At 43.2% G+C, this 24,113-nt stretch overlaps 1 protein-coding gene across 2 annotated transcripts in view; it reads left to right on the forward strand.

Annotated features, from left to right (window-relative positions):
- dennd1b (DENN/MADD domain containing 1B) overlaps positions 1-24,113 on the forward strand; it is a 117,275-nt gene that overhangs the window by 52,589 nt on the left and 40,573 nt on the right. The window contains exons 6-13 of one of the 2 annotated variants that reach the window (XM_030049066.1): positions 3,359-3,428; positions 5,250-5,330; positions 7,124-7,183; positions 9,808-9,861; positions 10,976-11,086; positions 18,676-18,776; positions 21,037-21,082; positions 22,741-22,842. In XM_030049066.1, the coding sequence (XP_029904926.1) occupies positions 3,359-3,428; positions 5,250-5,330; positions 7,124-7,183; positions 9,808-9,861; positions 10,976-11,086; positions 18,676-18,776; positions 21,037-21,082; positions 22,741-22,842 (625 nt within the window). The remainder of the gene's footprint in view (positions 1-3,358; positions 3,429-5,249; positions 5,331-7,123; positions 7,184-9,807; positions 9,862-10,975; positions 11,087-18,675; positions 18,777-21,036; positions 21,083-22,740; positions 22,843-24,113) is intronic. The other variant, XM_030049068.1, reaches the window with a different exon arrangement.

A 24,113-nucleotide genomic window follows, 5' to 3' on the forward strand; every position in this document is an offset into this window, starting at 1 on the left:
TTATTCCCCCGTCCTCTCTCATGTTCATTCGCTCACATTTGCGGGGAAGAAATTGCCGTTGGACATGTGAGTGGTTCTTAGATGAAAAAGGCGGTTTCCTTAGTTTTATTTGATGGCTGAGGCTTAGGGATACATTTTAGGGACAGCCTTGCTCTGGTTAGTGGTCACTTAGTGGGCCGCCAGAGGACACTTCCTTCCCTGTACTTAACCCTTGACCCGGGAAAGTAAAGGTGTAATCAAATCTTGCACTCAGACGGCTACAAGGTGCAAGATGACTTATGATTACAGGGCCCTGGGTGTTGAGGGAGATTTAAGACCCATCCAGGGAATAGGAATAACAGTGTTGCGCTTAACACCCAACAGGTATTTTATGGCAGCAAACAGAGCAGATGTGAGTACGGCAGTAGAAAGGAAATCAATCAGTGTCCATATGATATATAGAAATTCTCCAAAAGTTTTTGTATTTTTTTTAAATTTTGTCATAGTTTTTTTTTTTGTTATTGTGAATATATGCAGCACTTTGAAAACAAACTTTTGAAAGGCTCAGTTAACATATGTTGGCATTTACAGAAACTCCCATCTATAATGGCATAATTATGTAGTTCTTCTGGCACTTCAATGCCCCCATCTTATGCCAGATTCCTCTGTGTCGTGAGGTGGTCTGAGCCGGGGATGAGGAGCATGAGGGGTTGTGAGTGGGCCGCAGATTAGTCGGTTCATTCTTTGAGTACGTGGCACTTTGAGGAGACATGTGTTTAAAATGGCAGGAGAGATTGCGGGGCCCCCACGCACTGAGCGCGCCAGTGATGGATGCCTCTCTCTCTATCGGAGGATTTGCGAAGCACAAACAGATCTGAGCAATGAACTGTGAAGAGTAGGAGTATCTCTCCAAGCTTTCCAAACTTTAACTTTACATCAACAGAGGGAGAGAGGTGGTGGCAGGGCAGGGGATAAGCAGAGTAAAACAATCCACCTTTAAGTTATATTCATTTCATTGCATTCAAATAGGGCAAAAATTTTCTGTTTTTCTAAGATCTTAAAGAGTATTCCCGCGAAGTGGATATCTTGATAAGTTGTGGTTGGCTGCCTCTACCAGCAATCATGCGTTTGCCTCTAAAACAAAGGATTTACAGCACCTTGGTGAAAGAGTGTAATGACTGTGAGATCTGTGAGGCCTGACGGCTCCTCTGACAGCAAGAGTCCTATTTACATCCCCTTCAACTGTGAAAAATGAAGGATTAACGTCCAGGAGCCTGGCTTTTCAAACAAAAGGCAAAGATGAGATAATACCAAGGTTTTGTTCCCTCTCTTAGTCATTATATCAGACTGAACCTAGCATTATTTCATGCAGTGGTTAAATGTAAACTGACCTAATATGCAGATATGGTGAGTGCTGTATATTGTTTGAGATGGCAGAAATAGGTCTTCAGGTTGATATCCGGTCAGCATGTGAATTAACATACGCGTGTTTGATTTGTCCCTCCTGAGAGTGTGACCTGATTGCAGTAAATCTTCATGCAGACGTCAAAATATTGGCATGTTAAGAGGCTGATTGTTTCAGACTAATGGTCACTCAGGCTCTCTGATTGGTGCGCTTGGCTGCACTTCCCCGGGAACCCGGCCTGTCATTGGCCCCTTGTGGATTTAGCGATATGAAAATTTGCATTAGGTTCACTTTATTGTTTTCTTGTTGACTGTTAATTCCAGTCTACAGAGCAGCCAGTGACCCATGCCCTGGTAACTCCTCAGTATCCAGCCCACTGCCTGAGCAGGACTTCACTGGCTTATAAAAACTCACTCACTACAACCGCTGTTCTCACTCAGAATTATTATAATACGACCAAGGAAATTCAAAATGCGGCTTTTATCTGCTTTTTTTCCTTTTGCTTTTGTGTGATTTTTAATGTGAAAGAGGTTATTGTTTTAATGACTTCTTTGTATTTAAAAATACACCATGTCCACATAATGCCATAAACAAATGCTCAGTAAATTCAGTGAAGCACATGAGGGTCCACTTTTGATTGATTGATTAATTTGGCCGCTCATTTACTTTTCAGCCCTGGCATTCAGGCAAACAAAGTTAATGAAGCGTTTATGGGTGTTTCTGTGTGCTTCATGTCAATGCTAAGCAGTCCTAATCTGGAGTTATTATTCAAGAAATGTTCAAAAATGCATGTTAAAAACCAAAACTAAATAAAAATTCAATACCTTGGTTCGATACGACACCATGTTTTTATAGTTTGATTGCATAACATTAAATGAACCGAGCCCTCGCAATCTTTAAGCCCAAACAAAATGTTGGCCATCTTCCACCATGAAACCAAGCCGACTTGGCCAAGAATATGTCAACCTTGTAAAGAAAGCCATGTTGCAGATGCTTTTAGCTTATGGTGGGTGTACTCAGTGATTAGCTATAACACAAACACTGCAGTATAAATTATTTTGAGCTTGTTAATGAATTTATTTATTTTACATTAATTAGATAAAGCATTTTTTTATATTTGAAGGGTAAAAAGAGAAGAGACAGGGGAGGAGGGGGAGGCAGGAGGCATTTTGAGTTGCGCCTTAGCAAAGCCTGTGCATCTGGGAGCAGCATGCTTGTAAACCATAGCATCCCTCCACATCCACCGAAAGCTACGGTGGCCCAGCGCTTTTTTTTGTGTTGAAGAAACTAAATCCCTCTTTTTTTTTTCCTATCCACCCTCCCTTCCCACCGGCTCTAAGAGCAGACATGACAGGAATTCACAGCATGCACAGAGCCCGGGCTATGAAGAATGTCATAATAAGGACTTGATGGCATTTCACTCTGTTCTGACTGTAGCTTTATGTAAGACTCTGTGCTTAGAAGTAGCTAAAGCTGGGATCGATAACACAATGTCTCGTTAATGCCTTATAGACATTTGATTACCATGTTATAATGAAAGCAATGCATCATTGACCTTGAGTGTAATATAGTATAAGACTATACTTACAGACACTGGAGCTTGCAGAAATAGCAGTATGACACATTAAAGTTTTCAGGCACCTGAATCTCTCTACATATGTTGTACTTTTGAATATAAACAGAAATGGAAAAAAAAGGTCTTTAATAATACCAATAGATTTAATCGTAACACCTACTAATCTGTTTTGATAAAGCACTTTCTGTTTAATGATCACATGATGATAATGTGATGTACAGCTTCTGCAAGTATCTTAACATATGTATTATGCTCTCTCTGGCTGACCCTTGCAATTATTTAAACTGTTTTTATTCAGCACATCTGGTTTGATAATGTCATGATGATAATATGTGTTAAATGTTCTGCATGTACAATATGTTCATATACTATGTTTTCTCTCTGGCTAACCTTTGCAGTTATCTCCCATGGTTCGAAATCTACTACAAGCTGCTAAATACCCTGGCAGACTACTTATGTAAACACCAGGTAATCCCCTTTTTTGGACATTAATTATTTATCAGGTGGAGTTTTATGTACTTTAAGTGCAGAGTAAGTAAATAATGTTCCTTATAAAAATAAGACATGTTAGCGTGCATTGACTGAGAAACAGGAACACGCAGTTTTGTGTTTTTGAAACTGTACTGTGGTAAGATATTTTCTGCATTCTGTTCTCCCTCTGTATGCTGTTGTCTTTTGTGTGCAAGTTGTGTTCACCGTCTTGGGCGAGACTTGGCTCTCTCGTTGTTAGCTGCAACAATGTTGACATTTCACAGACCAAACACTGATCTGACACTGGAAGTTATTCCTGATGATTTACTGGAAAACAAATCGTTTAGAAAACACACACACACACATATACACACATATATACACAGACACAAACATGCACACTTCACAAAACTCTTTTCCCCTGACTATTCAGTGCATTGTACTAGCAATGGGAGGGGAAATGTAAAATATGCAAGAAACTGGGGAGATGTGGAGCCTCTAGCGCGGGGTGTAGGTGATGTTCCCTTGTTTAGACTGTAGAGAAGGGAGGGGGGGATGCATAGAGCTTTGGGACCGCTTTCCAATTGTCATGTAGTCCCTGCTTCTCCCAAGTTGCTGAGAAAGGAGTGATCAGGACCGAGCCTTGTTAGAGTAGACACCCAGAAACAGACGTGCCCACCCGCACACACACACACACACACACACACACACACCACATACATAAACACATTACAACCACACATGCAAAGTTCTGTCATTTGAATTGATTTCAGCAGGATAGTGTAATCTAAAGAGAGACAGACAGACTGAATAGGACAGTGTGCGTGTGAAAGAGAGAGAGATACAGTAGAGAGAGAGAGAGAGACTGAAAGATTGGTGGAAATCCTGGGTGACTGAAGTGTTAGTGTGCATGATTTGGTTTCTATTTACCCCGCTGTCCGTTCCAGGCGAGAGGGGGATGTTGACAGACGAGGGAAGACAGAAGAGCGATGAGGGTTTAAGGCGAGGGGTAAATGAACTGTTTCCCCAGGCCGTGTTGCTGACCATGCGTGTGAGCATTGAGCCTCTCATGACAGGAGGCTGTTCGAACGCACACACCCTAACACCCTCCCTCCCTCCCACCCTCTCCCTCCCCCTCGCTGCTCCCTCTCTCACTGTACATTGCCACCCTTTTCTCTTGACTTTCTCTCTGGCACACACAAGCGCACACATTCCTTCAAACAAGCAGCGGCTCATAGCTAAAACCCGAGCAAACTTCAGAGAGAGCAAACAGAAAAAAGAAGTTAAAACAAACAAGAGTGTTCGACCTCTGGGTTCACACTAGTCGGCTTAGTTTAACTACATGTTGCAAACTGTTGTCCCCCCTCATTTCTCCCATGCAGCACCACAGCTAGAGCCCCGAGAGTGTAAATAGCAGTCTTGTCGTGGAGCCCATAAATGCCGGATGAATAATCTCGGGGTCCATTCTGTGGTCGAGCCAGCTCTCTGATGGCTTCTTAAAGCCCCTGTCTTTGGAGCGGGGACCCCTGCTTAATTACTGACAGCCCGCGTTCGGCCGTAAATCAGTGCTGCCGGGATAATAAGCGTCTGCAGCCCCGTGCTCAGCCGTCTCTTAACCTCACCATTGCTCGTTAAATGCATGTCAGTCGGATGTTTTGGAGCCCTTCAGGCCTTGCTGCAGGATTGCCCCCTGGTCTGCGGTAGTGCCTATCCCAAATGTTGTAGTTAGATTGACACTTAATTCATCCCATTAACAAAAAAATAAACAAAACTCTCTTGTCTCATGTTTGTCTTTTGTTGTTTGTGTCTCTCCCGCAGGAAAATGACTTGAATGACATGCTGAATTCTCTGTATGATCTGCCCGTGCCAAAGCCCTTTACGCCAGTCAACCTGAGTGTGGTAGGTACAGGTCGGATACTCCGCCTTACCGGAGGGAAGGAGGGAAGAAGGAAAGAAGGAGGAAGAGACAGAGGCAGTGTTAGGGGTGAGGTATAGTATGGCCTAAAGGAGAATAAGGAGTGGGGAGGAAGAAGAGATGAAGACAGCTCAGATACTTACAAGGAAAGAGAGATGCAAATGGTAAAAAACTAGGGGTGTGAATTTTGGGCCTAACAGAGATTCAGTTTGATTTTACGATTCACTACTTAGCATTTCAACTTCAGAATGTTTTTTTTTTTCTTTTTCTGAACTTTTCAGTTTGAGTTTGCAAATTATGACTTGAGTCAACTATTTGATTCGGTGCTTTTAGTCAAAATTTTAAATAAACATACGATAATATAAGACCATGTTCAGCTGCAATGTGGAAAAAAGACAATATAATTACTTACTAGAAAAACATCATTGACAAAAAAAAGTTTCAATCCAGATATTCTGATAGAACACCACATTAGGTATTATTTTTAGTAACTGTGCATTGATTTGTTCTCTTCACAAATCAATGCACTTGAATTGGCAGAATTTATAATTGATGTATTGATTTTTAAATTTGCTATCGATGCATCGGTTAGAAATGCAGTGAATGAATCATCGCATCCCTTGAAAGAAGTGGAATCAAAGAGGATGGCAGCCAAAATGGAATAAGCCAAAGCAAAGACAGAAAAAACATAAAGAGGAGAGGAAGAGAAAAGGATGTCATAGCCAAAAACAGACGGAAAGTAGAACAACACCAAAGCTTTATCGGAGGAAGTAACGGGAGATCAACAGAAAGGAGAGGAAGAGGTAAATGAAGCTGTGAATGAGAGCAGGAGTGATGATCAGACAGAAGGAGAAGAGGAGGAGGAGGTCAGGACGGACTCGGTAGGAACGTAGTGAGAGACACGCAGGGTCCAAGGCTGACACTTTGTTTGGAAACAAAAAGTGGTGCTAACAGGTTTTTGTGTGATAAGCTGGAGCTGGACATGTTTAAACCTGAAGGGCTCTTTCACAACTCGTCATGTCTCCTGCTTATCAAGGACCGAGATGGCTTAACGAGAGCGGGTCCCCCAAAGTCAGCCTGTGTTTTTGTTAACTCTGACACTATCTCCTTCTGTGTTTCCAGCTCATACATAAAACACCCACTCTTAAACAGTATTTTTTTCCCATAAGCCTGGCCTATATAAGTAGAAAGTAATGGTTTTCAGTGGGACAGCTAAACTGATAGTGTTTTGTTCACTAATATCTCTATTTTTGAATTGTTTAGACTCCACATCGTAATGGGATCAAAAGAGTTTCGGTTTTAGCCTTTGTCCTCAAGGACCACTGTTCCTTTTTTTGGACTAATTAAACAAGCTACTGTGCATCTCGTCTGCTGCGTAGGCCTCAGAAGGATATGCATCTAATTACACAGATGAATTTATAACATAATGAGACTAATTTGAGGTAATCAATATATCTGTGGGAAGGTTAACAAGTTCAATTAAGATTCCTTGTGATATCTTATTTTTCTGTCAGTTTTTTTTATCAGCTACATGAAAAAAAAAAAAAACTTTTCATCTTGATCTCATAACTTCATTGGAAGAGAAGAAGCCCCGAAGAACAGAGGTGATGGTTTCATCTGTTTTCTAGCGAAGCCACTAGTTTGATATTTAATTGATGAAGTAGAATTATTCCCTAAAAGAGTGATTTTTGTTTTATCGTGGCAGCCAAGAAAGGATCATTGTCCCCTTTCATGTGTGAACCTTGTTTTGCTCTCTCTCTCCCTCTCAATGTGCAAGAATGAGCAGTTGTATATTGCCACTGGGCAAGTACTGAGAGATCGGCGAAGCAAGGAGCCGGTGAGTGGAGGGGAATGCGTGAACGGCAGAAACGGGAGGAGGGAGAGAGGCTTCTGTGAAATCTGAAACCGCCGCTGTACTAATCGCATGGGAGCCACGGCTTTCCAATTTGGCCAAATAAGCTGCGCTATCTTTTTAAATATAACAAAAACAAACTATCCTGGGCCTTGGTGTATGTTTCTTCTCCTCTGGAAAACAATCAAACTTTGTAAATGATTAATGCCATTCCACACTGCTGTATTCTCTTTCTGAATATCAAAAGTTTTTTTTCTCTGTCTCTTTTATAGTTTATGTTTAAAGCAAAGGCAATTGTGCTCAAAAAATCTCCTTGATGCCTTTCCAGTTAACCCACATTCAATGTTTTTATATAAACATGTCTTAGAAAATAAAATAAAAAAGCACAGATAAGCAAGCAAACAGCCAATGAAGGCCAGAGACTTGTAGGGCTGAGTTGGGGAGCATGGCTTGTGTGTGATTATCACACTGCCATGTGTTTGTAAGACCAACAGGGAAACATTATTTAGCACACAGAAAAGGCAGGCAGAGAGACAGACGGGGAATGAGCAAGACACAGAGCTATACAGTGAATGTGTCTAACTGAAGTCGTAATGTTGCTTCTTTACTTAGGGGTTTGCCTGCTGTTCCTTTGTTCAAAAGCCGCCTGTGGATATTTTGGATATTTAGGTTTTTTTTCCGTTTTTTGTTTGTTTTGGGTTTTTTTTGGTCACATTAAAAGGGGAATAATGATTATCTGAATCGAAAGTGGAAGACTGGCGGAAGACTAGCTGTGTGACACATGGCCGACTGGGAGGTTGTTGACCAATAATTTCTAAGTTTTGACCTGGAAACCCAAATAGACAGTTAAAATTATAACTACGGATTGCTCTTTGGTAGTTTGTTTCTTTTAAATCGTTTCTTCTTCCTCCACATCACAGTCTTGTCACATAGTCTTAGTGAGTGAAATATTTGAGTTTGCCGTGCAGCAAACCAACACTGTGATCTAAGCCATAAGTAGTCATGTCCTGCTCTTGGATTTTATTCATTACAAGCGTAAAGAATAATATGATCTGTTATTAGGGTAATATTGAGTCACTTAGCTAGATCACATTGACTGCCACATGATAGTTTTGCTTAGTCCTGACCAGAGTTAATGTGAAGGGCACCATTTGTTATAGGATAGGGCAAACTCCAAATGGCAGTGGCTCAATCATATTGTTCTGTATTGAATTTCATCACATCGGCTCAAATAAAAAATGGAGGCAAGCATGTAAAATTGTTGATGTGCTCCAAGATATTTATACCGTACTGAGTCGCTAACTGCATATGGATATTGATCTGAAATTGATCCAAGAAGGAGAGTCGCGTTCCTGTTACTCCATCAAGCTGCGTTTATGTCCTCCAAGTTGCGTGTTCACGGCTCTTTCATGGGATATTTTTCAATAAACGCCATTTATAGACCTCAAGACCTCCACAGCCTTTTGCAGAGTGAATCACACAGTCCATTTCTTAAGTCATGCACTGAGCCATGTTAAACATGCAGCAAAATGTCATGTTTTCAGCAGTTCGATATTGTTGTTTTTCTCTAAACTTGTTCAGCTCCTCTGGGTGGTGGGCATTGTTTCCTCTCTTGGATTGACAAGCATGTAAATCTTTTCCTTTCTTCCTTTCTTGGTGATACTGGTGCAGTGGTCGCTGGGTTTGTATGCAGAATCATTATCATATGCATTTCTGTTTTACAGAGTGTTGGCATGTATTCAAATAACATGAGCGCTTCAGTATTTTGTACAACAAGTAAACAATGTCTGAAGTCACCAGTCATCACCCTGTATAGTTTAAACTCACCACATAAAGTATAGCGTTTCCTTGTAAATACTGTCTTGGCAGCGTGAGAAGATTCACTGTAGAAGTTTGAGTGCATTTAAGCGAGGAGCAGCAACAGATGGTCGAGCTGAGGCCTAGAGAAACACAGGTGTACCTAGGACACAGGAGAGGCGAGGGACTGAGGGAGTGTGTGTGTGTGTGTGTATGCGTGTGTGTTTGTGTGAGACAGAGAAAAGTGCGTTTCAGTTGGTGGTTTGTCTACCTGTCTCCAAACAGCACCTTTCTCAGGCCCCTTTGATCTGAACACTGAACCTGCCCTGCTCTCCCAAAGTGAGACAGGCAGCCCTGTGATCCTCTAAACAACCTGTGTGTGTGTGTGTGTGTGTGTGTGTGTGTGTGTGTGTGTGTGTGTGTGTGTGTGTTCACATGTCTGTCTGTGTATTTGTATCTGTGAATGTGTGTGTGCACGTGCACATACACGTGTGTGTTGGTGCTCTGTGCAAGCCTCTTTAATGCTTAAATAAAGACTCCGTTTTCCACCGGAGACATCACCCCAGTCTGTGTCTATGGGGAGCTGAGCTGCTATTGAGCTTTCTCTGTTCTCTAGGCCTGATAAAAGCATCGCCACAGTTCAGACACCAGCTCAGCAATTCATATAGACAGAGCAGAAGATGAGCCATAAATCATAGAACAAAGTGAAGGGCCTTTTTTCTCCCCTCTTCCCCTCATTCTCTTCTCTGTGAGTGTTGTGCCTCATCCGTGACCTCCTCTCTTCTCTCTCCTGTATGTTTGTGTTTTCGTAGCACTCCTACTTCATTGCCCCGGATATCAACGGACTGCCAACGATCCCTGAGAGTGTAAGTCTTCACGGAGGCGAGAGAGAAAAAGAGAGCGATGTGAGATAGAGATGGATCCCACACTTTGAGAAACCTCTTTCTCCTCCTGTAATCGTTTTTGATCAGATACACTTGTCACCTTTTGAAATTATTGCAGCATCCTCTTGTCCTGGTTCTACCTCTGATGCTGCTGATACTGTTAATGTTCAAGCTAAAGCCCAGTGACCTTCATGGGAATTAAAGTGTTCAAATAGAATACAAGTTCCTCCTTGATTTTGGTATCAAACACATCGATGAAATACAACATCTTTGTCTTTTCAGCCAGGGACAGCTCAGTCTGCTAAATGTAAGCAATACTGACTGATAAAAGACACAAATATTGCTGTGTACTTGGTGCCTCTCCTTTAAAGGGTATTTCTGATCTATTTGTATTCACTGCGTAACAGTAAAATCAGACTTGGAAGTCCAAGTAGGTTTCAGTACTGCATGTCTCGTGTCACATTTAATTAAGTTCAGGATCAATAGGCTTTATTGGCATGCCATTCCACATGTGTTGCCAAAACAAAGTAGATTTAAGACAAAAAACAAAATTAACAACCATAATTTGAAATGACTGGCAATATATCATAACAGTAATTAATAATGCTAAAGAAGTAATTTATAACCACCAAGAATACTTAACACAAAAGATAACTCTGCAAGACATGAAACAAATGTTATGTTAAAAACTATTATTACAGTGTATGAGTTAGAAATACAACTAAATACTAAATATAAATACTTATGCATGCATTATCCTTTGATTGTCCCATTCATGGTAAGAAGTGATGTCTCTCTGTTTTTCTGTTTTCCTGGCAGGCTTTCAAATTCAGGCTGAATTTTGCAATTTTTGGAAAGAGTATTTTCCTATTATTGCGGTAGTTTGGGCATTCTTTGAGAAAAAAAAAGAGAAAAAGTGCTTTTGTGTTTCTACAACTCTTTCATCACATACAACTAGCTGCATTGTTGGGACACAGTCGGTAGCATAGATTTGTTACTGTAAACAAATTACTGCATGAAGTCAAGAGTGAGTGTGTGTTGGGTTGAGTCGGTGTGTCATGTACCCGTGTATCTCTCTGTCCCCGTCTGTCTGCAGAGGAACCTGACAGAGTACTTTGTGGCTGTCGACGTCAACAACATGCTCCAGCTCTACGCCAGCATGCTGCACGAGCGGCGCATCATCATTACCTCAAGCAAGCTTAGCACTGTGAGTCCACTCACTCCCGGTCCTGCCCTCAGCAGTCACTCATCAGCTGTGTCCTGTCAGCCACAGGAGGGAAAATGTGTACAAACATTACAACCACTTGATTTAAGAGCACCTCGGTTCTATGTGTTTCCTGAATATTAAAATTTCCAGCTAATACAAAGTGACACACTTCTTTCAGTGTAATATAATATTATGCTTTGTTTCTTCCGTCTGTCATGTTTGATTATGTACAACTAGTGTAGCCTATCTGATCAGTGTCCTAAAAATCAAATCATATTGTGAGAAACTGTCGCTAATTTATTACTGTAGAGAGTTGACGCAGCTATTTTGGTTTCATATCCAATTCGAATATTCAGCTAATGTGTTGAATGCCTCATGCTCCCTCCGATTTGCCCTCCCCCCAAAAAAAGTCTAGTAGCTCAAATGTTGGGACTGTTTCTTAGATTAAACATGATGCTCTTCATCAATATTCCAGCAGGATATCAAACTCTTAAGTAGTAAGATGAGAATATTTATCTGACATGGCTACCCTACTTGTGTAGAGATAGTTTAAGTGATCCATCTGCCCCCCCAACCCCTCCATTCCCTAGCCCGCCCTGCCATGCCATCCTGCAATCAGACAGCCTCGCTATCGCCGAGCTCTGACAAGCTGCAAAATCCGCACTAAAGCAGGATTATATTTGACTGTTTGTCTTACGGTTGCTACATTTTAATGGCCAAAAGCCCTAAATTATCAGTTATTACAACTCTTAACTCTCACACAGTTTTAGTCACTTCTGTCTGTGTGCTTTTACAGGGGAGAAAATCTCTCTGTTTATTTCACTCTCTCACTCCCTCCCTTCCCGCTACTATCCCATCCTTATCTCTATGGCCGATGGGGCAGGGCCAAATGTTTATTGCAGATGAGGGGGGGAGAGGGGTATGATGTCATCCAAACCCTATCTGTAGCTCGTCCTGCCTCAGTATCAGCAGGGTTGCAGAACACTGAACAGGCAGAGGGGCTGGCGGCAGCGGTGGAGGTGGAGGTGGTGGTGGTGGTGTTTAGAGGGGGAGGACGCTGCCCAAGGTCTCCCCTAGGAGCGTGCACTGGGGGGGGAGTTGTCAAAATTACCCAACCCGCAGAGAATTTCATCCGTCTCCCCTCAGCTCCTCAGTCCTGAGACCGGCTGAGGCCTCCGCGCAGGGCCCAGGCAGCGCGCTGTGCTGTGACATCAGGGTTACAGGGTGTAAATTATAAGACTCAAGGGTGAAGGGTGTTTTTCTTTTTAGCAGCGAGAGGGATGGAGGTGATTTCATCTGTGATTTACAGTTTTCTGCGGCACGGAGACAAATCTTTGCTGGTTTATTTAACGAATATATGCCGACAGGATATTTTAAGAGCTTCCACATCAGACCTCCACCTCTGTAAGCCTTTTATCCTCAGCAATCCTTCATCCACTCATCCGTCTATCCATCCATCTTCCTCTGGGAGAGGTGTTTTGGTTTGGTAGCTATATATGTCAGGCACTGTAGTACAAAGGTATTTTCACATCTCCACTGGGATTGCTAGCAGGCCTAGTATTATTACTGTTCTTGTGATGCTTTATTTTTTTATTGTTGGATAGACTGACCTCCCAGTTCAAGTGGAAATGACTACTAGGATTCTTGAAACTACTGTAGCTATCTGAGCGTATACATATTTGTCTGAAAGGAGCCCGGCTCATTATCCCCACCGCTGTCCTCTGATCAAATATCTTAAAGGACAAAAAATATATAATTTATGTCAGAATTTGTCAAAACATTTGTTAAAGTGAGCGTTAGCAGTCAGTGGATGGACAGGTAATATTTGTATTCCCTGCACATATGGGATATATGAGAGAAGATATTGTCAGTAATATAGTTAGTATGATCCAGCTGCTTTTACCACATCCTCCACTGTCCAGCCTCTCAGCCAAGCAGAGAGAAATGGGAGGAATGGAAAGTGGAAGGAGAGAGAGAAAGAGGCATACACACACACACACACACACACACACACACAGATATGCTGCATATATTCTGCCTGCTCGAGGTTCGCCTGTGTTAAAGCCCCCAGTGAACCTGCAGTGTCAGTCTGCTGGTACATGGCCAGCGTGTCTTGCAAGCAGCCAACAGCAAAGGAATAAATCATGATCTTACAACAATGCATCAGTCGACTTATTGCTGTTTCGTGACCGGAGGTGAGTAGTACCGCTGTTTTAAAAGGCCGAGTGGCGGTGGCGCAGGGGCGGGAGTCAGCCGAGCATGCAGCCTTGTCATAGGGCTGTATAATGGGGCCGCATCACGCCTTCCTCTAACTAGTCAGCTGGGAGGGCCCCCCTTCCCTGCCCTCTCCACCCACCTCCTTCCACCCTCCACGTCTTTCATCTGCCGAGGCCCCCCAGCTCTCAGGCCCAGCCTCAGCCCTGAATATAGTCCCATCCCCAGCCCAAACTCATACACCTCGGCCCCATGCACTGGCTGACAGCAGCCCCTCTCATCAGCCTGTCAGGCCTATGCTAACAAGGAGCCATCCATCCACCGTGCCCTAGAGTGCCAGCTGCCTCTCTGCTTCCTGCCTTTCCCCTCTGTTCTCTCTCCCATCTTTCCCCGACTTCTCCCTCTCTCTCGCTCTCTATCTTCCTTAGTTATTCTTCCCGCTGACATATTCCCTTCTCTCTCTCTCTCTCTCTCTGTCTGTCCCTCTTTCTGTCTCTCACTCACTCTGACTACCTCTCTTCCTCTCTCTGCCTCTCTGACTTCGCCTTTCTCTTACTGGGGTCTCTTAATGTGTCTCTCTGTTGTTGGGTGGCTGCAGAACGGCGGCATGTCCTCCCCCTCCTTCCTCTCTTGTTAGAGTCAATAGACATATCTCAGCCCATGCCATGTGTCTGACTTTTAACATTGTGGGTCTTGTTGTTGCGATCGCGCATGTGCATACATGCACAGGATTGTGGGTGTGCGTGCGCCGCGCATGCCTGCGTATGTGACATTTGTGCTCTTTGTGTCTGTTTGTATGCATCTGTTTGTGCGTGTTTTTCTGCATTCACAGGTGCCTGTACCTTATGCCTTACATTTTTGTGCAAAAACCAAGTATGTGTGTCTGTGTGCGTGTCTCCATGCACATGCGTGGGAGGCCTGGCGTTAGCTGTGTCTGTGCTGTCCTGTGTGCCCTCTTTGTCTCTCTCCCTGTGCCACCTACTTGTTAGTGGCACACCTGCGTTGTGCCGGGCCTGACACCGGCGTTTGTCAACAGAGGGGAAAGCAGAGCGCCGGTAATTGGTGACTTCCTCAGTGCAGGGAGGGTAGAGGAGGAGGCTGGAGCAGAGATAAACCAAAACGAGGGAGGGGAAGCGGTGGCAACGGACAGAAGGACAGCAGGAGAAGAGGTGGAAAACAGAAAGAAGTGAAAAAATGGAAAGAAAATGAGACTGGAAGAGAGAGGGAATGGGGGAGAGAGGGAAGGAAAGGCTAGGGAAGGGGAAATGATTTTTTTGAGCCAGGTGTGTGAGGAGGTGACAAGTGAGTGTGTTGTGGTATCTTTTCTCCCATCAAATTGAATCGTTTTGCCAGCAGTTGGCGTTATCTGTCTCGCACTCTGCTGTGACTCTAATTTAACATGTACAAATAGGTTTCTCCAACTGAGAAGACTATGGAAGCAGGAGGAATAATTGTGAGCTTTTATGTATTTCACAGCCTGGTAAAAGGGCTCAATCTCTCCTGCACTGCCCGTTTGTATGTAAAATTATATGTCAAAGTGGTGTATGTATAGGCCCTTATAATGGCCTTTTCTCCACTTTATGCCTCTCCATCTGTGTTTCCCTTCAACATGTCCAGTTTCTCAGGTAAAGAGGGACGGTGTGGGCGGAAGCACACTGTGGTGCTGACAGAGTCTACAGACTCAGAGCTCAGAGTTGCAGTGTTTAGAAGATCTGAGGTCTCTGTTGGGTCCTGCTCTTTAAGGAAACATCACCGCTGAAGGGCTGTCAGCGCTGCTAAGGCAGATGTTTTCAAGGCAGAGGGATGACCTCATCTGAGTTAGACAAGATCTGAATATGGAGAGCTCTTTGATGGTTGGCAAACAGCGTCTCAGATGACTTAGGGTATCCACCCACATGTTGTTAACTGGTTTTGATAGCTACGACTCATAATTCAGCTTTTTGGTTAATTTCCTATAAAAAAAAAATAAAAAAGACCTGACTTGCACCTAGTGTAAGTCCTGTAATTAACAGTACAGGTGTCTGACCTCACCTGTTTGCCCAGTTTTATAATATCTGTTTCAGAGGTCTGATGCAACTTTTACCTCTCCTTGTCATACTCCCTTCTTTTCTCCCTCCAGTCTCTCCCCATTTCTAACTGTGTTTCTCTGTGTTTCTCTGACCTTTAGTCCCATTGAATGGATCTGGGAAAGCCAGTTTTAGTGTGGACACTCTCTGTCTGGGCTACAGAGCGTTAGGAAGGCTCTCAGGGCAGAACCAAAGACCTCGACTGCTTTTTGATGCAGGCTGTCGCTGTATAATCGGTTAGCTTTTCTCAGAGGAAGGGGTAACACACACACGCACACACAGAGTGAGAGGCAGGCGGGCAGGCAGGCAGGCAGCTCCTCATTACCGGGCAGAGCCCTGGTCCCCGAGGACTGGACCCAGCACCTAATCCTGTATTTGTTCTTGGGGACTGTATCTGTGATTCTCCATTGAATGGAATATTAAGCACCCAGGTCTTTTGTGGAGCGTGTAAGCCATTTGGCTCCACTCATCTATTATTTATCAGCCTGGCAAATATTTTATCAGCCTTAGCCTCTCGTGACCCACTCTCATGTGAAGACCCCCTCAGAAAGAAGAGAAAAAAAGAGGGGAGGGTGGGTCATCACAAATTTCTCTTTAATTTTCTTCCTTTATGTTTTGTCTTCCATTTGCTTTCTTGCCTCATCTGTTATAAAACCTGAACCAAGGACACAGGGGCTTATTTTTAGTTGAACGAGAGAGGGAAATATGTGAGCTATTACTCTGGAGTTGCCTCCTAAAAGTTATCGTATCTTGCGCGCACCACCACCTCTGCTACTTCGGAGAGAAAAAAAGGAAATAAATCTGGATTTGGTTTATAAATGATTATCTTAGTTTCAGTAACCCTCCTCCCCTCAACCTCGGCCTCCTCCCCCAAGCCAGCCACCCGGCCCGAGGAGAAGAGAAGCAGAGAGAGGTTCCAGTTTTCCCTTTCAACCTGAGAGTAAATCACGCCAGTTGGGGGGCTCACCTTGAGGCCTGGTGGAGATAATTGGAGTTGGTTAGCGAGGTGTTCTGTGCCATTACCTCCTGGTACCAGCAAATGGCTGGGGCTTCTCTTGCTCTCCCAGAGGAGGGATACACCAGGATGTTGGCTCTCCACTTAGTGTGTGTATATGTGGGTGTGCACATTCGCATGCTTTTCCGTGTGCATGTATATCTGCAGCCCGACTGCTGACCTCTCTTCATCACAATTTAATGGCCCCTTACCGGTGTCACTTTGGAAAGAGAGAAGGGCACGGCGGTTTTGATAGCAGCTCTTTCACCAAGTGCTACACTTTCACACATTAATATTCATAGCATTGATTTATTTTCAGAATAAGAGAAAACAAACAGTTTGCCCGGGAATTAATCCTGACAGGAGCGTGGCATTGTTGTGTTTTATTTGAAGATGGCAGGCAGTGGAAATATGCATATGCAGATACGCAGAGCAAGACACCAATTAAATGTTGATTAAGTCTTAACTATTGTGGGACTGGGTGCATGAGAGCTAGCATGGAGACAATAAAAAAAGATCATTGCTTTTTTTCCAGCTGATATGAAAAATGAATGTAGTTAAAACAAACATGCAGGGAGGGAGGCACTTGGACACATGCGGCACATGCACACAGACACACACACACATACACACACTGTTGTGAGCTTTTCAGATGTTCAAGCTTGATGTTTGGGTGGATTGTGGGGGTGGGGTCCTTTTCTTTCTCTTTCTCTGGCAGCAGTGGTTTTCAGACGCCAAGCTTGCCCGCTTTTGGCCGGTCAATTGTGACATTGTGTGTGTCAGTGAGCAGGGGGTCTCCTGGTAGCTTGGTGTGTGTGTGTGTGTGTACGTGTGAGAGTGTATGTGCGCTTCACACATTGACTGTGAAGCTGCGGCAGTATAACAGCGGCTGCTACTCCAGGGTCCCGGCGGTATTGGCCCAGCCCGCAGTCTCTCTTGGCTAACTCATGTTTCATTCTTTGGCAATTTGCCCTAATGAAGTCCCGCAGGAGCCCCTCAGACCTCTGTTCTCTTTCCATATTTAATCATGTTATTTTAATCTGGTGGATGAGCTAACGCCTCTCTTTCTCCTGCCATGTGTGTGTGTGTGTGTGAGAGAGAGCACGCGCGTGTGTGTGTGTGTGTGTGTGTGTGTGCAGGTCATTACTATAGCTAGGTTTTCATGAGACGTGATGTCAAGAGCAGGATGTAGGCTTTAAGACAATGGGGCACAGTGTCTTGTAAATGTATAATCTCGATTTGACAATGTCCTCAACTGTCCAGGAAAACTAACATCACCCTCATGTGACTGCTTTAAATTAGTTGGTATGAAAGAGGTTAATTCTATTGTCTCCTGTTTAATTTCTTTGCCATCGTATCGAGGCTAATATTGAACTTGGTGTTGTTCTTGTTCCTGTTGCGGCAGAAAAAAGTTTTGGATACTTGGTAGAGACAAGTAATAATTGTATACTGGGTTCTATCTGTTTTTCGAAAGACATATGTCCATTTTTCATTTCCTGTCCAATGTTCTCATTGAGATGACCCATTGCTGCATGAATCCAAATCAAATGAATATAGATGAAACAGGATTCAGGTTGTTCTCTGTGCGTTCGCTAATCTTTGTGAGTCAGTCTTTTGGAACACCCTGTCTCTCTCCTTTCACCTTCTCATCACTCTCTCTCTTCTGCTGTGTTTCTGTCACAAGGTTAAAGGCAGGTTCCTGTCAGCTGATTGATCTCTAACTTTCATTCTGTTCTCCCTCTGTTCCTCCAGCGGTAGCTAGCAGGGTGTGTGTTCATCACAACAGCGCTATCAGACCTGTCAGTGTGCAGCGTCTATCTGAGGCTTTTGTTTGAGAGCAAGATTAAAGCCAAACTACATGTTTGGCGATGATAACTCAATGAAATCAAACGTACAATGCATCATCGCACCAACAAAGAGCACCACTACAGCTGCAACCTTGATCAGGCATCTACAGTGTTTTTTTTTTTTTTTTTTTTTTAACATGATATTAAACCTGTGTTTGGCTGGAAACAGAGCTGTGTCTCTCTGTAGACCTCAGCACTGCAGTATCTAGATGAAAAAGTTTCACATACTTGCAAAAACACACCTGAGGAGCAGATTATTCATCTGATTTTTTTTATTTTGCCCATTGCTTCCAATCTGTTTTTATTGCGATGTATTAGACGGTTCTTGAAAATGAAAGCAAGCTGACATTGAGTTTAAAGTATTTAGAACCAGCAGTAAACACATAGACGAGTCTTTTTGCCTTTATTTTTCTCATTCTCTCTGTGCTGAGGTGTGTTTGTGCTCTTCTCCCCTCTCTCACTGTGCAGTTAACTGCATGTGTCCACGGTGCGACTGCCATGCTCTTCCCCATGTACTGGCAGCACATCTTCATCCCTGTGCTGCCTCCGCATCTTCTGGACTACTGCTGGTAAGGCTGACCACCTCTGAAACACACACACACACACACACTCACACATATACACACACACAATATCAATACCATGAACGCAAACATACTCCTCCTTCTTCTCTCCTCTCTTGCTCTCTTCCTTTTTCTCTGCTCCTTTCTCTCATTTTCCAGCCACCTCTCGAAACACACATTCACCCAAATGCTCACACACATACACACACCATGTGCCATGTGCTCATGTACAGTACTAAGCTATTCTGCTTAAACCTTCGCGTAAAAGTGCAGACACACTCATGTTCACACGTTCTCCCGCCCGTTCTTGGAGTTGTTCTCACGATTCCTCTCACAGCGCGCCTTCTCCTGTGTGGCCTCTCAACATAATGAACGGTCCGGATCACCTTCCTCCATATTTCATGCCAGTGCTAGCACCAAACTCCCCTCGTCTTAGCCCTCTCAGGGGTTCATTACCACCCATCCAACGCAAATCCAACAAATCTGAATGGACTTGATTGAAACCAAAGGGAGAGCAGAAGTGATAGCTCATCTACAAATCCACATGCGTTTAGCTCAGCTTCAGATCTGAATGTATTTAAAAGAAAACGAAGAGCGAGGAAGTCAGCGTCTGTGGGAAAAAAAAGGAGCTGGCTTGCGTTGAATCTGTGTTGATAGCTCATACAGTACCTTACCATAAGGGATACATCAGCTTTAAGAAGCTATTCATCACTGCCAGTACAATGTGATTTTCAACACACTGTGAATACTCATCGTTACCTTATTCAATCACAGGGGGTGTCTCCATGCTCTGATTGGATAACTAAATTAGATTTAGATGCTCTGTGTGTGCCCTGTGTATTTGTGTCTGAGTTTCTGAGCAGACTTATGTGTGCGCCTCTTTGTGTAAATGTTGATGTCTATGAACATATTTATGAAACGGGAGAAGACAGTGGGTACATTGCAGAGGCAGGGCTGCAGGCCGGCTGTTTGTTTAGCTGTTGCTCTAACTTGATTATAAGCCTGTGGCTTCTGAATCATGTTGGCTGGGAATACACTGACTCAACAGCATCTGATTATTGTTGCCTTTGTTAACCTCACTGAAATTAGATTGTAAAAACGGTTGCCATTACCCGACTATTTTTGCTAATTTTATTCAACTTAGTGGATCTGCTGATTTAAAAGGGGAAACATACTGTATGATTCAGCCCTTCCTTGATGTTGTTTTCCTGCAGATACTGTATTTCAGACATTTAAGGTGAAGATTAAAATGAGATAACGTAAGAATGATATAATAATGATACTGTCAAACGTTTTTTGGGTATATTTAAATTCTGTATGTGTGTGTTTTCATACTTTGTCAGGTCTGAGAATTTACCAGTAGACTGGATATCATCCTGTACATCATAATTCATACTTTGCCTTCCTTTTCTTAAGTCTTAGCAGTTCTGTGCTGAGGCGTGTTGAGTTTTCTCTGTGGAAAAGTCCCATACACTTTTACTAAAAATTTTTTTAAATGTTATTCTTACTACAAGTAAAAGTACAGTAGAAATAGTAGTAGCTAAAGAGCTAAGATTAATATTGCTAATATTATAATTGTAATATTATTGGTCAAGTACTTGTACAGATTTAGACCTAATGGACAGAAGTATTTTGAATTTTATGAAGATTTTATGAAGTTTCTAAGCCACAAATCAGTGTTAAAACCTCCATAACCGCATCTTGAAGCCAGGATGGAGGCAGAACTTGTTTGCTCTATTTATTGGGTCACTTATCTCCACTGGCCTGGTGCCTCTATAGTTCAGCTTTACCAGATCATCTTCCTGCTCTGCTTACATGCACCAGTTAATCTAATGGTGTTTCCCAAGCTCAGGGTATTTGTGGTTCAGGAGGAAAACCATTTTGAACTTAAGACTCCACGGCCCTGCCCTACATATAGGATGATTGGGTTAGGAAATAATGGACGACAGTCTGCTTTACTGCCTATATTTCAGTGCACAGTGTGCAGTGCAGCAAGGCTCCTGATCATTTTCAGTACATGTGCAAATTGGGGAGAAAGACACACCTGTTGCATTACAATATTTTTTAATTTCATCTCCATCAACTGGTGAAAGTCAGTTAACTCTGAACATGTTCATTTTAGCTTCTTTCGGTTTTCTTTGTCTTTTCAGATGGGAGTATAAAATGTAGCTCACAAAGAGATGTGTTGTTTAATGTTGCATTTAACCAAATTTAACCCTGATTAGCAGTATTGCTAATGGCTGTGCATTTCATTCTTCCTCCGCAGTGCCCCCATGCCATACTTGGTAGGAGTTCATCTTAGTCTCCTTGAGGTATGTTAGTTAATCTATGGTTATGTGTGTGCATAATTTTCTGCATAATTGTGCATAATTGTACTGGAATAATTCTGTGTGTGGGTGCGAGTTCATGTGAGACTGTGTGTGTGGGGGGGTGTACGTGTGCATTCTGTGTATCAAAGTTAAATTTATGTTTTTTTTTTATGGTCACTAAATTCATTCCAGAGTCCATCAGTATTTTCAGGATCCTTTTTAATACTCTCAAGTGGAAATTGTGTATTTTTTCTCTCTATATATGTGGTCAGCTTCTACTGCAACTGGCTTACTAAACTGTGCACTTCCATTTGAATTTTCAATAATGCGGTATTTACTTTGACGGCAAATCACATAAAAAAATATTGACAGGATATTTTTTTCCCCCTTTATTTCCCTCTCTTGCTTGTGTACATTCTTAACCAGAAGTATAAAAGACAGAGAGAGAAAGACAGAAAACGCATCTGCAAACAAAGAGCTTTTCGACTTCGTTGTTGAAAGCTTGTGTGTTGGTTGGGGGGCAAGCCGTCACCAGTGCTGCTGTTGTGTGTGAATGCATGTTACACGCACGCGCACATTTGCACTTGTGTGTAAGTGTTAGTGTGTGAGTGTTTGTATGTGTGTGTGTAATTGTGGAAATGCATATGTTGTGTGTGTGTGTGTGTGTGTGTGTGATGGTGTGTGTGTGTGTGTGATATTTGCCTGACAGTTGCGGCAGTGGCAGTATTTATCACACTCTGCATCGGTGACAGTCCCCCTTTCCGCCACTACATAATTAGTCCAGATCAGCATGTGAGCCTCCACAGCACAGGCTGTCACAAAAGTGACAAACTAGAAATTCACACACTCTGCTGTTTCCCCCCTACACCTGCCTGCATCCTGCACCACATTGAAATAATTGTTGAATTTGTCGCCATCAGGATGCACACTGCACAGCACAGCAGCACTGTGCTATTGTTGATGCATGAGGTTGCCGTGCTGTGGAAAATGTTCGCGCACTCTGAATGTTTTCTCTGTGCACCATTCTTCATTTTTTTTTGTGTGTGTGTATGTGTGTGTTACAGTAAAGATGTTCTAATACTTTTTTCCCTACGTGCCATTTTTCATTGTTAGTCGTAAAGGTGTGTGATGACTAGTGTGGTTTTAAATGTGACCGCTGTGTTTTCTCCTGGCTGGGGCTTCAGGACAGCCATGAGGTTTCCTGCTGGGAAACGCACCTGGACAAAACTTAGTGCTTGATTTAAAATATTTGAACTGTTTAAAGTTAAGTTGATTCATTGTCCCAAATTAAAATAATTAACAAAAGGAAATGCTTTGGCTCTTTATTCTCAAAATACAGCATACAGAATCCAGCTACTGTTCAGTATTAAAACAAAGACATCATATCTGTTATTTTGGTCTGGTATTTATAAAATGCTCTAAATATTTACACTATGAAAGATTATGACGGTTTGCATGTTGATTAAAAAAAATTCAAACTTCAGATACATTGTGTAAAAGCAGAGAAAATGCGATTTTTAAAATAAGTACCCTAACAAAAACATGTAAATCCCTGTAGTAATAATATTTCTGTATGAATATTATGTCTTATGATGAGAAAGTGTGTTTAGTAATGTGACAGTGTGTGTGTTGTTGCTGATTGTGTGCATTTCTTCTGGTAGCGAGTGCGCAGTCGGTCACTGGAGGATGTGGTCATTCTGAACGTAGACACCAACACCCTGGAGAGCCCGTCTGATGACCTGCAGAACCTGCCCAGCGATGTGGTAAGACACACACACACACACACACACACAATTTCCTGAGCTTCTCACATTTTAATGTCTCATTAGACATGACACACACACAGCTCATTTCTTTCTTTTTTTAAACCTACCTCTCACTGGCATAAACACACATTCTCTTGGCCTCTCACACACTCACCTACCCACACTCACACCCACACAAACAAACAAATGCAAATAACAAACAACAGCGCACGCACACACATATATAGAAACTTGTCAAGTCGGAGCTCTGTCCCCTCCCCACATCATTAATGACTGCAGTAGTGGCTCCTCAGATTGTGGCTGTCTAAAGTAAACTCCCGTCGCGTCGTATAACGCTTGAAGGCGAGCAGCATTCCCCGACCATCACAGGCTTGTGGGAAAATGTGCAACTCCCTTCCCCTTTATCTCCATCCATTGTAATCATTATTTCACAAAGTCTTGCATTTCTGCCTGCCCACTGGCACGTTTCTGAGAGCGGGAGATAGGAGGAGGGAACAAGGCAAAGAAAAGAGAAGAAAAGGCAGAGATGGGTGAGTTTCTAGGGGGAGAGAGAGAGAAGAAGGGGGCCAATTACCAGTGTGGGCAGCAAAGCCACCTGCCAGCGCATCGTCTCTTTAATTAATGGAGCACTGACGCCGGTCACTGCAACAGGAAGCGTCGCCACGGTGTCAGGGTCACACACACACACACACACACACACACGCACACACATATTACGACACGCGTGTGCTTGTCATCGCTGTCTTTGTAGAAGTAGGAATCTGTTTGTTTAGCTGTTCTCCAGGGGGTGTGTATTAAAGCTCCTCTGTGCGGCTCTGAGGCCCTGCTGGGGCTGCGGACACACTGTACCAACCCTGCTAACAGTCTACATTCACATCGCACTGCCTACTGGACTCCAGCCCTACTTACACTCTCGCACCGGTTCCCATAATTTAGCGCTGCTCAGCCTACCATGGGCTGCTGCCGTGTGCATGACCGCCTCCTTACTACCTACCTTAGTGCCTGCATTTTAAACCATTTCCTGCCTACTTTTCGAACCTGTCTGTCTGTGTGTGTGCCTGCCTGCCTACATTACTACCTACCTACCTTATTGCCTGCCTTACCGCCTTCCTGCTAGATTTTCATGACACCTGTCTGCCTTCTTGTCTCATTCATAGCACCTACTGCCAGCCTGGCCGTCTCTCGCACCGGCAGTTTGCTTCTCATGCTTATTTGCCAGTGTGCCTGCCTGGCTAGCTTCTTCTCTTCTTTCTCACTTCCTGCCTGCT

Source organism: Myripristis murdjan, chromosome 4 (genome assembly GCF_902150065.1).
Source record: "Myripristis murdjan chromosome 4, fMyrMur1.1, whole genome shotgun sequence".
In the NCBI taxonomy this organism is placed as follows: Eukaryota; Metazoa; Chordata; class Actinopteri; order Holocentriformes; family Holocentridae; genus Myripristis; species Myripristis murdjan.